The sequence below is a fragment of the Magnolia sinica genome, chromosome 9, assembly GCF_029962835.1.
Source record: "Magnolia sinica isolate HGM2019 chromosome 9, MsV1, whole genome shotgun sequence".
NCBI classification, from domain to species: Eukaryota; Viridiplantae; Streptophyta; class Magnoliopsida; order Magnoliales; family Magnoliaceae; genus Magnolia; species Magnolia sinica.
The window spans coordinates 71447872-71465046 of NC_080581.1; the positions used below are offsets into that span (position 1 = coordinate 71447872).

Consider the following 17175-nt stretch of genomic DNA (forward strand, 5'->3'; position numbering starts at 1 on the left):
ATTTGACAATGCAATCGTGAGTATTTGGACTGAGATGTCAATGGTGGATCCTGAGTTTCCAACAAATGATGTCAACATCTTTTCAGAACATGCGTGAGTGCATTCATGTTCGACAATTTCTTATGAAACTATGCCACGAGTTTGAACATTGTCGAGCTGTGTTAGTCAACCGCAGTCCACTTTCTGCCATGACTGTTGTTATGTTTGACTTATTGGCAAAAGAACAATGTGTAATGCCCCGCAATTCGACACCTAAGTACAGATACCCCAATGTTGAGTTCCCTGGTGTTAACTAAATGAAAATGCACGTGTGATCTCATTCAGATTTACACTGACTTCACACACGAGTAATCAGAGTAACACAATTCAAATTAGCAGATCAAATGCGAGGTAAAAATAATAAAAATCAATAAATATAGGGCTAACAGTCATAGTACATTTAAAAAGTGATGTGTATTCAAATGGAGATTATACAAACCACAATATACATACCTAAGATGATTAAAGTGCAAAGTTTTCAGTTTTCACCCTATCCTCTAAAACATAACGATGGCAGTACAATCCGATCTCTGTCTACCCATATGAGGTCTCACTAGTACCTACATCAATAATATTGCCTAGTTGGTGTTTTAAAACGCTATCCCAGGTGGGAGTAAGTAGCCAACTCAGTAGTTCCATTAGTTCTAAGTTACACAAGTTATTAACCCAACCAGTGCATGTAATAATATAACAAGAATTCAAACAATTCATAAATACTCTTATTAAATGCACAAATGAGATTATAAAATGATGTATACACCTTACAATCTAACACTCCCCCACAAGCGACTTCAATGCCTATTTCGCAAATGCCAACACTCCCTCACGAGCGACTTTAATGCCCATTTCACAAATGCCAACACCCCCTCACAAGCAACTCAAACGCTAAATCGCAATTTATCTTATAGTATCGATGATTAGCCAAGTGATTATTAATTATAATTCATACAACAGATTGGCAAAGTTACGATACCGACGTTATATCATGGGTCCTTATCCGGATCACGCGTCTCGTTGCGGCAAATAGTGGCTACTCATCAGTATCCCTTGATCCAAATTTAAATATTACCCGTTTATCTCACAAATCAACTATTCTAAAAGTATGATATGATATCCAAAGGTGTGAGGATCAACCTGGCATGGGTCGTCACCCAAACAGCGAGTATGATCACTCAGTTCTAAGGTACGGGCTTGTCACATAAAACTAAATCACTACAAAGTAGCTCGTCACCCAATTCCATTCACATTCGGGTCGTTCGAACGGTACTCTGACACGGAACCATCGATCGAGTAATTTGACGGGAGTCCTTCGAACAATGATTTATCACCTCTATTAGTACTCACTGGTCATTACGGAGAGGCTTGTCAGCTCAGTATAGGCCGACAGATCGAACACGGTGTCCCATACTACCATGTCCGGCTCATAAGTCTTAGTGGGATCGTATCACACTAACGGCTATAAATGGACTCATCCATTGAGAACGGGATATCTTAAATTCAATTTGGTTGTGTCATACATTGTGAATATAGATAATCAATCAGCTAGTAGACTAATTTGATTGAATTTCATTCAGGTCCATGTGACCTTACAAACAAGTTAGATGGAAAATAAATGTCAGGGTAGGCCTTAAAAAGGTTTCAATAATAGTAGTTTAATCCCCACTTCTTTGTATTGTGGTCCACTTGAGATTTGCATTAGGGTTCATACCCTAAAATGGTTGAATAAAATTCATAGATACACATATATTGTAGGCCATAGAAGTTGCACACAGAAAACATTCGATTGATGCTTTATGCAGTCAGGGACATTTGGAAGTCTGTATATGTATTTTTATTTTTATCTTCTTCTTTTTTCTTTTTAGTCCTAAGGAGGATTTCCTCTCCCACCTTTGGTAAAAAGTTTCTCAAAAGTTAGATGGGCCTCATTAGTATGTTTGTGAGAGTTTGAACTCATGCATCCGTTTTTAGAGCTAATTTTGGAGTATGCCATAAAAAAACAAGTTGATCTAAAACTCGAGTGAGCAACATGAGATGAAAAGTGAGATTGAACGGTCACAGTTAAAACACTCCTATGATCATGTATCAGTTATTTTATTATTATTTTTTTTGTATTTTCCATTCATTGGAGTGGGAATGACCAATAAAGGCCCATTTGGCCGGGCAAATTGGAAGGGATTGGAAGTTAAATCATAGGATTGGCCGGGCATGCCAAACAGATTGCGTGATCTGATCCCAATCCCATGGATCTTAAGATAATCCACTGATAACACCATCATTACCTTTAAATTCCATCCAATCCACCCTAATTCGTTCAAATTTGCCTGGAACATGTTTGGTTCGAGGGATTGGAAGGGATGAGAAGGTTTAATCCAGGGATTGGCCAAGGGTGCCAAACAGACTCGATATAGCAATCCCATGGAACTCAAGACAATCCACAACACCATCATTACCTAGAAATTCATGCCATCCACCCTAATACCATTCGATCCCTTCCAATCCACCCGGCCAAAAGGGCCTTAAAGGGTTTGGAGCTGTCATAAACACTAAGGGCCCATTTGGCCAGGTGGATTGGAAGGGATTGACTGGTATTAGGGTGGATGGCATGGATTTCTAGGTAATGATGGTGTTGTTAGTGGATTGTCCTGAGATCCATGGGATTGTCATATCCCTGGATTGCTATATCCAGTCTGTTTGGCACGCCGGGCCAATCCCGAGATTAAACCTTCCCATCCCTTCTAATCCCTCGAACCAAACACGTCCCAGGCACATTTGAACGGATTAGGGTAGATTGGATGGGATTTAAAGGTAATGATGGTGTTGCCAGTGGATTGTCTTAAGATCTATGGGATTGGGATCCGATCACCGACTCTTTTTGGCACGCCCGGCCAATCCCAGGATTTAACTTTCAATCCCTTCCAATACCATCGAGTCCCTTCCAATCTGACTGGCCAAACGGGTCCTAAGATGGAGCCCAGGAAGGTTTCAACTATAGCCATTACTTTCCCTCTCATATGACGTCTTTTAAGTTTTGGATGTACCTGATTTTTTGTGGCATATGCTAAAATGAAATCACAAAACAGATGGACAATGTGAATTTCTCGTGAACATCATGGTGGCCCCACCTAGCTTCCAACGTCCTGCAAAGGCTTTTTGAAAGAGGGCCAACCTGATGTATGAATTTTATCCACACCATCCATTCATGGTGACATATCATTTTAGATTATGAACTCACAAGAAGAAAATATCCAAGGCTCAAATGAATCACAAAGTGGGGATTAAATTCCTACTGTTGAAAAATTCTTGAGGGCCACAGAAGTTTCGGATTAAGATGATATTTGTTGTTTGACTTCATCCAAGTGTATATGACCATATCAACAAGTTGGATGGTAAATAAACAATACTGTGGACCCTAAAATGCATTCAATGGTGGGCATCCTTAGCATCGATGCTTCCAGTGGTGTGGTCCACTTAAGAATTAGATCTTCTTTATTTTTGTTCCAGTACTCTAAAATGATATGGAAATATGGGTGGACTGTGTGGATAAAATACATACATCACGGCAGCCCCTCAATGGCCCTTGGAACCTCTGCCGGTCAATAGGTGGGGTAGTACATTATCCAATCACTAGGCCTCTATGACCTTTTGGGGCCATAAATGTTTTGGATCAAGATGATCTTTGATTTTTCTCTTCATCTGGGCCTGTATGACCTAATCAACAGATTGGATGTCAAATAAACAGTACAGCAGGCCTTAGGAGGATTTTAATGGTGGATATCCAATCACTATGGTTTTCATGTGGTGTGGCCCATCTGAGATTTATATCCCTCTCATTTTTTGGATCAAGCTATAAAATGATATGAAAAAATGGATGAACGGACTGGATGAAACACATACATCATGGTGGGGCCCATAGAGCACTGACCATCAGCCACGGAGGTGCTGGCAGGGGGAGTAGCCAATCCGTTTCCTCACTTGAGTTTGGATCCACATCATTTTAGTCCTGGATTTCCAGCTAAAGCCTCCTGCAGGAAGTTCCAAAACTTATATGAGGCACACCTCGATGCTTGTGAGAAATCTACCTGTCCATCTATTTTTTGAGATTACTTTAGGACATGGAACAAAAAATAACCCAGATCAAATACTCAAGTGGGCCGCACTAAAGGAAAAGGTAGGTAGGGAAATTCCTACCGTTGAAAGTGATGTTTACATGCCGTCCATACGGTTGGTAATGTCATTCCTACTGAGATGAAGTAAAAAACATAAATATTAGCCTGATTCAAAACTTTTGTTGCGTCACGAATATTTCAACTGTGGACGATCAATACTCACGTTTTCAACCCATTTGAGTATTAGATCCTAGTCATTTTTTATCTTATGTCCTAAAATGATCTCAAAAAATGGATGGATGGGGTGGATTTATCACAAACATCACGGTGGGTCCTACCTTATGAACAGTTTAGATACCAAATAAACATTGCAGTAGGACCAGATAAGGTTTCAACGGTGGGGATCATAATCACCAGTGCCTTTTATCTGCATCATTGTTTGCATAATAACCTAAAATGACCTTTCAAAATGAATGGACGGTTTGGATAATACAAATATTCACGGTGGGCCCCACAGAGACCCTGACAGGAACGTACGTCTCTAGTTAAGTACCCAATCCGCGGGAAAGGAAAGGAAAGCGCAGTTCCACTTTCCAAAAACGAAGAAAAAACCTTCCGAAGAAAAGCGAAAACCCAACGGTAAACTATTTTCAAAATTCAGAGAGCAAAGCAGAGAGAGAGAGAGAGAGAGAGAGAGAGAGGGATGGTGTTCAAACAATCCCACTGAAATTCAGAGAGCAGAGCAGAGAGAGAGAGAGAGGGATGGTGGTGTGGGAGAGAGGACGGATGTTGGGAAAGGGTAGTTATGGAACGGTGAGTCTAGCCTCTGTATTCACAAAACCCTGTTCTAAAACCCCTCTCTATGTAGCCGTTAAATCCTCCCTTTTTTCAAAATCTTCTTCCCTTCAAAAAGAGATGAAGATTCTCTTTGAAGTACAAGGTTGCCGCTGAATCGTCCGCTGCCTCGGCAATGACCTCACTGTTGAAAATGAACTGATCATCTACAACCTATTCCTTGAGTACATCCCTGGCGGCACGCTAGCCAACGTAATCAAGGCCACACCTCATGGATTGCCAGAATCCAATGTCCGAAGCTACACAAAGTCGATTCTCCTTGGCCTCAATTACATTCACGAAAGAGGATATGTGCATTGCGACATCAAGCCACAGAATCTTCTCGTCTGCTCTTCTTCAGAAATCAAGATTGCTGATTTTGGGCTGTCGAAGAAGGCCGGAGTGTCAGTGTATGGCAACAATCACGTCCGTGGCACGCCCCTTTACCTCTCTCCCGAATCTGTGGGCTGGAGTGAGTACGACCCACCTATAGATATCTGGGCACTAGGGTGTGTGGTCGTCGAGATGGCGGTGAGGAAGACAGCATGGGAATGCCTGATTAATGGCGATACCAGCGATCTTCTATTTCAGATTGGATTCACTAAGAGGTTGCCGGAGATTCCTGAGTGCTTGTCTGTGGAGGGGAAGGACTTCCTGAGTCGGTGTTTTATTAAGGATCCCCATGATAGATGGACGGCTAAAATGTTATTAGATCATCCATTTATTATGAATGATGTCATAAGAGATGAAGTATTGTCTGTTCATAATGCATTGCCTTCTTCTGGAGTTTGTATGGAAGAGGATTTTATACCACTGCCGGTTTCTTCATCGGAATCATCCTTTGAAATATCTAGAGGTGGATCTAATGGGTCTAGTATCCCAAGCTTGTGTCGCCCATGTCTACAATGGGTGCCTCATTTGCTCATCCAGTAGAGCATGCATAGGAGAATTTTGGTTGATTAGCATTAACCGGCTTCTTTGTATAGATGGACAGGCATTGATTGTGAATTTGTTTGTAAATATGGAGATGCATTCTTTGTAGGTTTTTCTTCCCTTTCTTTGTGTCTATATTTATACTGTAAATGAATCAAATGAACACGACCATTTTACTGAGATTTTTTGTTGTATCAACTATGTTTCTTCTTCTTCTTCTTCTTCTTCTTCTTTTCAAAATTGTATTAGTATTTAAGACCCACAAACTAGCTGTTTCTGTTACAGAATAAACTAGCTTTGATTCTCTACTTGGTCAATAACAGGATTTTGATATGCAGGGTATAACAATTTCAAGTTTCAATTTGTACAAGTGGGTCCCATGGTGAACAAGTTTAGTAATTCAATACTACAAAATGACTAACAGAGTAAACAAGCTTAGTAAATCAATACTACAAACTGAACAAACTGATGGTGAACCAAGCTCAGTGAATTCGATTCATTAAGCACCTCAAGAATCCAAACTGCAAACTGAACCATGACTATGAAAACTGTGTGTGACATGACATCCCAGCCATCTTTCATATGGGCTTACCACATAGATGACTTGGCCCTAGAGTCAGGTCAATCTACTCATCGAGAGAAACACCTCCCTCTAGTTTTTGTTGTTTTTTATGTTGGAAGGGCCTTTCTTTATTCATGAGCAAAGAGTTTCAACATATTTGATGTAGCTAAATATTCATAACAGCTTTAATGTCCGTGCCTCTCCCAATTGTTGGTTAAGCATATGCATAGAGAAAAGGAACATGGGATGGTCTTAGTTCGTGAATATTCAAACAAATGAGATCAGAAAGAAGGAAAAGAACATGTATGAAAACAGTGAAGATTGTATGAAAAATTCGTCATGGCCCACATTCAAAATACAGGTGCAGTTCGTCCAATGAGTGGACTGTCCTGTTTCTTAAGCAGGGTCATCTACAAGGTGAGGCCTTCCTGTTGCATGTTCAAATGTTCCATGCATGTGTTAGGGTAGTACTTCTGGCTGTGTGTAGAAATGCTTGTGAAAAGTTGCATGTGGCTTAAAAACTTAAACCAAATTCCATTTTCACCAACTATGTAATGTGTGGGTGCACATCATGGTTGTTGGGTTGTCTATATTGGCTATGTAGACATTCATCTGAACTTTGCACCTAATGATCAGTTATCCTGCCATGGGTGGCCCACGAGGCACAAAAGACCCCACCAGTTGGAAGAGCCACATGTTTAACTGATATCTTACACACTGTAAACATGAATAAAAGCACTGGATTTTTACTTGGATTCATCTAAATATTTTCTGTTGTGATGGTTTACTGCATCCTCTCCTGCAAATTACAATAACAGGTTTGTAAGTCTTTCTGGTCATAACAGGTATTTCTGCTGCTAGAAATTACATGATCTCTACTCGTGCTCAGTGTTCTCTGGTTTTCAGTTTGTATAAGAGAGACCCATGTTCGGTGATTTCCCACCATGGATGAGCTATGTGCCCATCATCTTCTAGACTGGAAGCTCCTGGGCACCAATCTTGGGCCTTTGCAATTGATTCTGGACAGGTGCAGTATCCGTTGTTGACTATCTATTTGCAGGCCACGAATTGAGAGATCAGGGTCATTGCTCTCAAGGAGATTTTTTGGGCATGGTCCATCACTGCAGGCCCAGCAGAAGAATGGCTAGTTTCACAATGGGCTCCATTTTTTAAAACTGAAAATCCAAGAATCTTTGCATATTCTCCAACCATTGATCACATAATTCATCTTTTACTGTCAGCCATTAACAGTAGGGCCCATTAGATGGTTGGTCATAATTCACAGGCCTTCCACATCCAACCTAAAGGAGGCCCTAGAACAGCGGCAACAACTTTCCTATTTGGGAGATTTTGGTTACCCATGTTTTGCATCAGACAAACTGTCTAGATCACTGAATCATAAGTCCATTGATAGAGCATAAAATACCTGTCGAGTCAAGTGTCTGAACTGTTCTCTCTTTAAATCATCCCACCAAAGGTTATTAGGAATACTAAAAAGCAGAAAAAAGTACTTATTTGATCCCGGGCCCAAGGATAAGCAGGTTTTTAGTTTGTGCAACAAATGGGGCCCATGGTTCTGTGATCCAGAGATTATCTGTTGTGCACCAGAGTGGATGGACAATGCCCAAAATTCTCCTTGATCAGATGATACCAATGGTCTTGATCTCTCCACCATAGGACTCACTTGTGTACTCCCCCCCCCCCCCGAACTGTACCATGTGTTGTATAATCCCTCATGCCAGGTGATACCAATGGCCCAAGGATAATCAGGTTTTTACCCAATGAAATGAAAGGACTCCCTCCCTCTCTCTATACAAAACTATTGTTTGGATGCTCCCTCCCTCCCTCTCTCTATACAAAACTATTGTTAACTATTGTTTGGATGCTCAGGTGGTGAATGATAATTTAATTAATTATACAGGAAACAAGCAGAATGGAGGTGGGATCATTTTTTTTTATTTGTAGAGGGGACCTCTATGCCATAAAATGCAATTCCCACATTGCTTGGCCTGAGGATATGCTTCATTTACTCAGTAGATCAGTGGGTCCCATTGTTTAACACTATTTTTTGAGATACTGGCCACCAATCCTACGGCCCTTTTCAAGTTGAACTTTCACCATATCTTTCTCATTTTGAATGTCTATTTGCATTCCACTACTTGAGAGTTCAGATCACCTGATCAAGGAGATTTTGGGGCATGATCTGTCTACTGTTGATTCCAACAGACAATAGCCTAAAACCATGGGTCCCATTTGTAAAAACTACATATTAAAAGCCCTACTATATTTTGCATATCCTCGGTTTAATTATTTCTAACAACCTGGCATCAACTTCTTGGGGTGCCAACAGTCAATCCTGGAGATTTTTTTCTCCTGTTGCTAATTTCTATCTAGACCGTTGATCTGATGGACCCAAAAATCTCCTAAATATGAAGATTGTAGCCATCAAAATAGTTCACCACTTGCACTAGATTGGCAAATTTCCCACGAATAGTTCCTGCAAACAGTTTACCGTTTGTACTAGATTGAGCGAATCGAATTGGCAGATTACCCATGCTAAAAACTCCAAAGTTCATCATGTCAGTTTACCCATGCTCGCATGCCTTCATTTCATAAGAAGGGTCAAAGGTTGGAGTCGAGATGACTTGAACTCAAGATATGTAATGAAATCTAGTGCAGTTTGTAAACTTAACAAATCAGATTTGGAAAATGAACATGAACTGAACTGAACAATGATCATGAAATCTGTGTGACATCTACACCATCTATCATCATGGGGGGCCCTACATAGAGATGAGTTGGCCCAAAAGTCATGTCATTCTACTCATCTGAAGAAACACTAAGGGCCCATTTGGCCGGTCGGATTGGAAGGGCTTGGCTGGTATTGGAAGGGATTGAAAGTCAAATCCTGGGATTGGCCTGGCGTGCCAAACAGAGTCGGTGATCTGATCCCAATCCCATGGATCTTAAGACAATCCACTGACAACACCATCATTACCTTTAAATCTCATCCAATCCAACCTAATCCTTTCAAATTTGCCTGGGACGTGTTTGGTTTGAGGGATTGGAAGGGATGAGAAGGTTTAATCCCAGGATTGGCCGGGCGCGCCAAACAGATTGGATATAGCAATCCAGGGATATTGCAATCCCATGGATCTCCAGACAATCCACTGACAACATCATCATTACCTAGAAATCCATGCCATCCACCCTAATACCATTCAATCCCTCCCAATCCTCCCGGCCAAACGGGCCCTAATAGTCTTTGTTGTTACCTTTTTATATCTGGTCACTCAAAAGAATGTCTGTCTGGTTAGAATCTGGTATATCGTATCTCAGAGTGTGGCTACAGCCAACTTGTGAGATCAACTTGTTTGTAATAAAAATGCTCGCCAATCGACTTGTTGTGAGATTAACAAGTCCCGACTTACTGACCAGAACTGGGGAAGGCAATAGGCTGAGGATGGGTTGGGCCATGTTTCACGGACGCGGATTAGCTACTAACGACTTCAGTCGCTACTCTCTGCTACTGAAGTGATGTCACCAGGTTTTGTGGGCCCCACCATGATGTATGTGTTGTATCCACACCATCCATCCATTTGGAGAGATCATTTTCAGGCATGAGACAAAGAATGGAGCAGATCCAAAGCTCAAGTGGGCCCCACCACATAGAGCAGCCACAGTATGGTTATCACTTATCACTGCCTCTTCTCCATTTCATCTGCCTCATTTTCGGTATTAAAACTTAAAACGATATTTAAAAATGGATGGATGGTATAGATAAAACCCATACATAACGGTGGCCCATCAGTTTCCTGCCCGGAAGGGGATTGCAAGCGTACTGAGTAAACGCTGTGGGTCCCACCGTCATTCATGCATTGTATCAACTCCGTCCATCTGTTTTATCATATAAATTTATGAGTCTAACCCAAATATTAAGTATATCCAAATTTCAAGTGGACCACACCACCCGAAATGGTGTGAATTGAAGTCTACCAGTAAAAAGTTCTTAGGGGGCTACGGAAGTTTTAGATCAAGCTGATATTTGTGATTTCCCTTCATCCATGTCCGTGTGATCTTATGATAAGTTTGGATGACAAATAAACATCACTGGGGCCTTAGAAAGGCTTCAACGGTAGAAATCAATACTTACACTGTTTCCTGAGGTATGGTCTACTTGAGCTTTTTCTATACTTCAATTTTGATCTCAACGCTTAAAATGATCTGGAAAAACGGATGGACGGCGTGGATAAACCACGTGAATTCACAGTGGGCCCAACAGAGTTTACTCAGTACGATAAGAGCGTACTGAGTAACTCAGTACGCAATCCGATTTCTTCCTGCCCGTGCCGAGCTCGGAACGTGCGGGCGTAGAACCGGACGCGGATTTCCTGCGGAAGCCTTTCGCAATAAGTTCCCGCGCTGTAAACTTAGTGGGTCCATCGTGATGTTTTTAGGAAATCCACTCCGTCCATCCGTTTTTTGAGATCATTTTAGAGCATGACACTAAAATCGAATAGGATCCAAGTCTCAAGTGGGCCGCACAAAAGGAAAAGATGGGTAGGGAAATTCCCACCGTTGATATCACATCCCATCCATACCGTTCATAGCGTAATCCATACCGTTTATAGAATCATTCCTACTGGGATCAACTGAGAAAACAAATATTATCCTGATTCAAAAATTTTATGACCCCACGAATATTTCAACTGTGTACGTTGAATCCTCTCTTTTGAGTCACATTTGAGTATTGGATACGGTTTATTTTTTATATTTTATCTAAAATGAGCTCAAAAAACGGATGGACGGGATGGATTTATCACAAACATCACATTGGGCCCCACCTAGGTTTACAGCGCAGGAATTACTGCGAAAGGCTTCCGCAGGAAATCCGCGTCGCGTAGAACCGAAGCCGCGTGCGTCGGCCTTTTTAAGGAAACCATCCGAAAAAGACGCATTTTCAAAAATTACCAAAGATTACAGAGAAAACCATAGCGAGAGAAAGCAAGAAGGAGAAAGAGAGAGAGAGAGAGAGAGAGAGAGAGATGGTGGTGTGGGAGAGAGGACGAATGCTGGGGAAGGGTAGTTATGGAACGGTGAGTCTAGCCTCTGTATTCACAAAACCCTGTTCTAAAACCCCTGTTCATGTAGCCGTTAAATCCTCCCTTTTTTCAAAATCATCTTCCCTTCAAAAAGAGATGAAGATTCTCTTTGAATTACAAGGTTGCCCCCGAATCGTCCGCTGCCTCGGCAATGACCTCACTATTGAAAATGAACTGATCATCTACAACCTATTCCTTGAGTACATCCCTGGCGGCACGCTAGCCGACGTAATCAATGCCACACCTCATGGATTGCCAGAATCCAACGTCCGAAGCTACACAAAGTCGATTCTCCTCGGCCTCAATTACATTCACGAAAGAGGATACGTGCATTGCGACATCAAGCCACAGAATCTTCTCGTCTGCTCTTCTTCAGAAATCAAGATTGCTGATTTTGGGCTGTCGAAGAAGGCCGGAGTGTCGGTGTATGGTGAATATCACGTCCGTGGCACGCCCCTTTACGTCTCTCCCGAATCTGTGGGCTGGAGTGAGTACGACCCACCTGTAGATATCTGGGCACTAGGGTGTGTGGTCGTCGAGATGGCGGTGAGGAAGACGGCATGGGAATGCCTGATTAATGCCGATACCTGCAATCTTCTATTTCAGATTGGATTCACTAAGAGGTTGCCGGAGATTCCTGAGTGCTTGTCCGAGGAGGGGAAGGACTTCCTGAGTCGGTGTTTTATTAAGGATCCCAAAAAGAGATGGACAGCTAAGATGTTACTAAATCATGCATTTATCGTGAATGATTTCGTAAGAAATGAGATGTTGTCTGCTCACACAAGTTTGATGCCCCCAACAGAGAAAGATTTGAAGGATTATTTGCCCCCATGTCTATGGGTACCTCATTTGCTTATACCGTCTAAGCTGGCTATTTAAAGATGAAGATGCATTCTTTGTAGTGTTTTTCTCCCCTTTCTTTGTGTCTATATATGACCAACAATGGTTATATTAGGAAGGATGTATTCACCTCTGTAATTAAATAGCTATACTCAATGAAAATACAAGCAATTATTCAGTTTTCTAGTTGTTTCCATTCCAGAATAAACTAGCTATGATTCTCTATTTGGTCAATAGCAGGATTTCAATCTGCAGTGTATAACAATTTCAGGCTTCAATTTGTACAAGTGGGTCCCATGGTTAAGTTAGGATTGCCCAGTCAAGGAGGTTCTGGGGGTATGTTCTATCCACTGTTAGCCCCAACAGCCAATAGGTTGGAACATAACGAAGTTCCCTGTTTGTGCAAGTTACGAACTGGAAACCATTGCCTCGGGCCTATAATCAAGTAATCCCACTTCTGTTATAACTGTTTCTTACAACGTATCATTTGCTGATCATGCTGGACTTCGTTAATCAAATTGATGCTCAGATCGCTGCAAACGGTTCACCATTTTCACTAGATTGAGCGAATTGAATGGGCAAATGCCTCATTCTAAGGATCTTCATAGTTGCCTTGTCTGTCAGTCCTTAAATTGGGTACAATTTTCTTTCTTATTTGAGATTGCATGGTTCGAATTCTTTTGAAGGATCGTAAGTCGGATTCGAGATGACCTGTACACAATACCCGTAATTATAGTCACAAACTTAACAAACTAGATTCACAAAATGACTAACAAAGTGCGCAAGCTTAGCAAATCAATACTACAAACCAAGCTCAGTAAATTGGATTCATTAAGCACCTCAAGAATCCCAAACTGCAAACTGAACCTGCACTGAACCATGACCATTTAGATGACTTGACCAATGAGTCAGCTCATTCTACTCATTGGGAGAAACACCTCTCTAGTTTTTGTTATTTTGTTTCAATGTTGGAATGGCCCTTCTTATTTATGAGCAATGTGTTTCAATTTATAGGGAGTATCTATATGTTCAAAAGAGCTTTAATATTCGTGCTTCAACCGATAACCGATTGTTGGTTCATCATTTGCATGGAGAAAAGGTGCATGGGGTTGGTCTTAGTTCCTGAATATTCAAACAATCAAGATCAGAAAGAAGGAAAAGAACATGTATGAAAACAGTGAACATTGTTTGAAAAATTCCTCATGGTCCACATTTAAATACAGGTGCAGCTCGTCCAATGAGTAGACTGTCCTGTTTCTTAGGCAGGGTCATCTACATGTTAAGGCCTTCCTGTTGCATGTTCAAATGTTCCATGCATGTGTTAGGATGGTAATTCTAGCTCCGTGTAGAAGTTCTTGTTGGGTGGTAATTCTAGCTCCATCCCACGAGGTGCAAAAGATCCCACCAGTTTGAAGATCCACATGTTTGAATGATGTCTTACACTGTAAAATGAATAAAAGCACCAGATTTTTACTCAATGTTTTCTGGTTTTCAGTTTGTATAAGTGAGGACAATGTTTCAGTGATTTCCCACCATGGACTCACTTGTACCCCCACTGTACCATGCACTAAATAATCCCTCATATCAGAATTACCCAATGAAATGAAAGACATCTATCTCTCAACATAAGACGACTGTTTAGATGCTCAGTTGGAGGGAGTAGTGATAATTACATTAATTATACAGGAAACGAATGTATAGATGTTTGGCTTGAAATGAACTACTTGTTATTCGAGGGCTGGCCCTTCACCATGATTGGAGTGGGGCTGGCCCGGCCTAGGTCATTCTACTCTACTGAATTGAATTATTCCAATTTAACTCAATAATGCACCTCAACACCTACCAAGAATGAAGAAAAGATACTTTGTCTCTCTAACAAATTCAACATTCAAGGGTCCTATTCAAAAGTAATATATAATGAGAATCCACCTCTACATGTTATCTTAGCTCATCAAATACAGGACTAGAGGAAATATGATTAGCAGCTTGACTGTCACAAAATAGTTCCATAGGCCTTTTAGAATGGAGAAACCAACCTCGGGCATAAATTTCCTCAGCCAAACTGGTTTGCAGGTAGTGTGAACCATTGGACAATATTCGGCTTTTGTACAAACAACCCACAATGCTCTGCTTCTTGCTTTTCCATGTGACTAATTACTACAAACATGTGGAGGTAGATCGGCATTTTATCAAAGAGAACCTTGAAGCCAAGATAATCCGATTCCCGTTCGTCAAGTCCAAAGATCAATTGGCAAATATTCTTACCAAAGCCGTGTGTAGCAAGAACTTCCACAACTCACTTGACAAGTTGGGCATTAGAGATCTATACGCACCAACTTGAGAGGGAGTGTTGGCGTGAGTTGTATATTAGAGAGATTGTAGGAGTAAATGGTGGCTGTAATCCCTAGCTGTAATCCCCTAATTAGAGGTGTAATATACACATAGCCTAATACAGGCCATACCGGACTGCTATATGTAGCCTTCCATCTTTGTACAATGAAATACGAAAAATTACAGAAAATATTCTCTACAAGCTGTCAAATTTCTCTCCCAGTTTGGTGCCATACATGTTTCTTGTGCATTATGATCCAAATTCATTCATCATAAAGCTCCATAAATGGGCCATAGACCAGATTTTATGTGAGTGGGCAATCCTGACCATATAAAATTTGTTGTGAGGAAACCACTGATGATTTCTTGTATATTTGTCTACACCTTTTTTTTTTGGCCACATGTCTAAATCAATGCAGGATTCTGTGTTCTTTTTGTAAGCTTAGATCTCATCTTACTGATATAGTTGAGCTTATCCATCTACTTCTGATATGCGAGCTTTTCTGCTGTTCTTAGTTTATGATCCTCTTATTTGTTCAAATGAGGAATTCTGAATGTTTGCTCTATGTTGCTTTGGCTGTGGATTTCTGCAGCTCAAATAAGTTTGATCGAAGGGCATTATTTGAACAAGTATTATTTAATCCTCGACCTGAGTGTATGCATTGTATCAGTGTTTCTGGTTTGTACTAGTGTGATCCATGATTCCTGGTCTAAACTCTTTATATGATGGGTGCACCAAAAATCTTCAATGACCCAAAAACTTCTAGGTTTGAAGAGCCTAGCTATCTCAATCTTAGGCATCTTTTCTTTAGAGTTGATCGTGGGCCTTTTCTGTTGTTCTTCTCTTAACCATGCATTTGCAGATTAATGATAAGTTGGGATTGTTCTGTTGAGGGAATTTTTGGATCATGGTCCATCTATGGTGGCCCCATTTGGCCTGTAATCTGAACTACTGAACATTGGGTCCCACTTTTTCAAAAAGAGAACTCAAGATGATGCATGTATCTTGGGATTGAGGATCATATCCCCTCACTGAAACGAATGGGATGCGCTCGTCGTCTGCTCTTTGGGATCATGTGATTTCCTTAGAAACCAGATCAAACTGTTAGAAATTTCAATTATTTAATAATGGATGATCAGCAAAGATGGACCACACCTAGCATGTACAAGCAAAAACCATCAGCTAAATACCCATGCTCAGCCTGTCCTGCTTATTAAGCATCTTGGTCCAGATCAGGCCTCTATGCATGGCCAACGCATGCCCATCTGAGCATGTGGGCCTTTAAGCTGAAGCCCCAATCGAGATGGTGGGGTGGGCCAAGGTTGATCACTTGATCTTCTTTTGTATTGGCGCACATTAGCATGGGTGTTCGTGGAATCTATGATTGTCTTATGATAGAAACTGATTAGGTGCATCACATGGTGATTATCAACACAAGTCATTGATGGAGTAGAGGGTCGGGAATCCTTTCTTCTTCTTCTTCTTCTTCTTTTATTTTTTTTATTTTTATTTTATTTTTATTTTTTTTAGAAGACATTTTATCATGTCTTACCTATTTAGGTTTTTCTTCCCAGTTTATTTGCCAATATGATGATCAAACTAAGTTTTGTCACTCGGCTGGCCCATAAAGAAATCGGTCAAGTTTGTGAGGAATTAGATGATTTTTATATGTACAAATCCATCTATACAAGAAGCCAGCCAGGTTTTTGGACCTATCTGTTTGAAGGCCACATATTGAACAAGTAGGATTGTCTGAATGGGCCATGCAAGATGGCACCCACGAGATGGCCAGTCTAGATCAACTGTCCACACAGCCACATGTAAGGTGGATGGTGGAAACTGACAATGAATCAAGATTTACTCATTGCAAGAACCAGAATTGATCTTTACTAGAAACGCTTCATTTTTTTAATTTTTGGTAACAACAGGATACCAAAAGGGCTTCCACCATGCAGTGCTAATATAGAATATGGTTAGCCATGATCTTGTTCCTCTTACCCAAGTAGTTACTATTAATGATTGACTTCTTGAGCTTTTAGAAGGAATTGCAGGAGTTGAGTTGGGGACTTAACGGATATTCTCATTCTCTGAGGAAGTGAACTTAATAGCCCGTAGTTTCACTGCAAGGTTAGTTTCAAGCTTTGGAATGCCTTAGGAGGATCAGTTGTTCTTGTACACCTTTCAATATAAAATGGTACCATATAACAAGAGAAGGACAAACCCAGGTGATTTACTAACAATCTGTTATTGTTATGTTTTATGCAAGCACAAACCCAGCCCATGTCCAAAAAAGAATTCAAAGCATTGCCCAAGCCCAACCCAAATGACAATTTATGTGACAATGAGCAGCCGACACAGCCCATGACCACTTGCATGTGCCAAATATGTTTTTAAAAAATTCAAATTGCTGAAAGAGTTTAAAACTCA

At 40.9% G+C, this 17175-nt stretch overlaps 1 protein-coding gene across 1 annotated transcript; it reads left to right on the top strand.

Moving 5' to 3' along the window:
• The first annotated feature begins 5504 nt into the window (after positions 1-5504).
• LOC131255106 (mitogen-activated protein kinase kinase kinase 20-like) lies at positions 5505-12455 on the top strand. The gene is made up of 2 exons (XM_058255799.1): positions 5505-5637; positions 11626-12455. The coding sequence occupies exons 1-2, from the start codon at positions 5505-5507 to the stop codon at positions 12453-12455; spliced, it is 963 nt and encodes a 320-aa protein (XP_058111782.1).
• The last annotated feature ends 4720 nt before the right edge of the window (positions 12456-17175 follow it).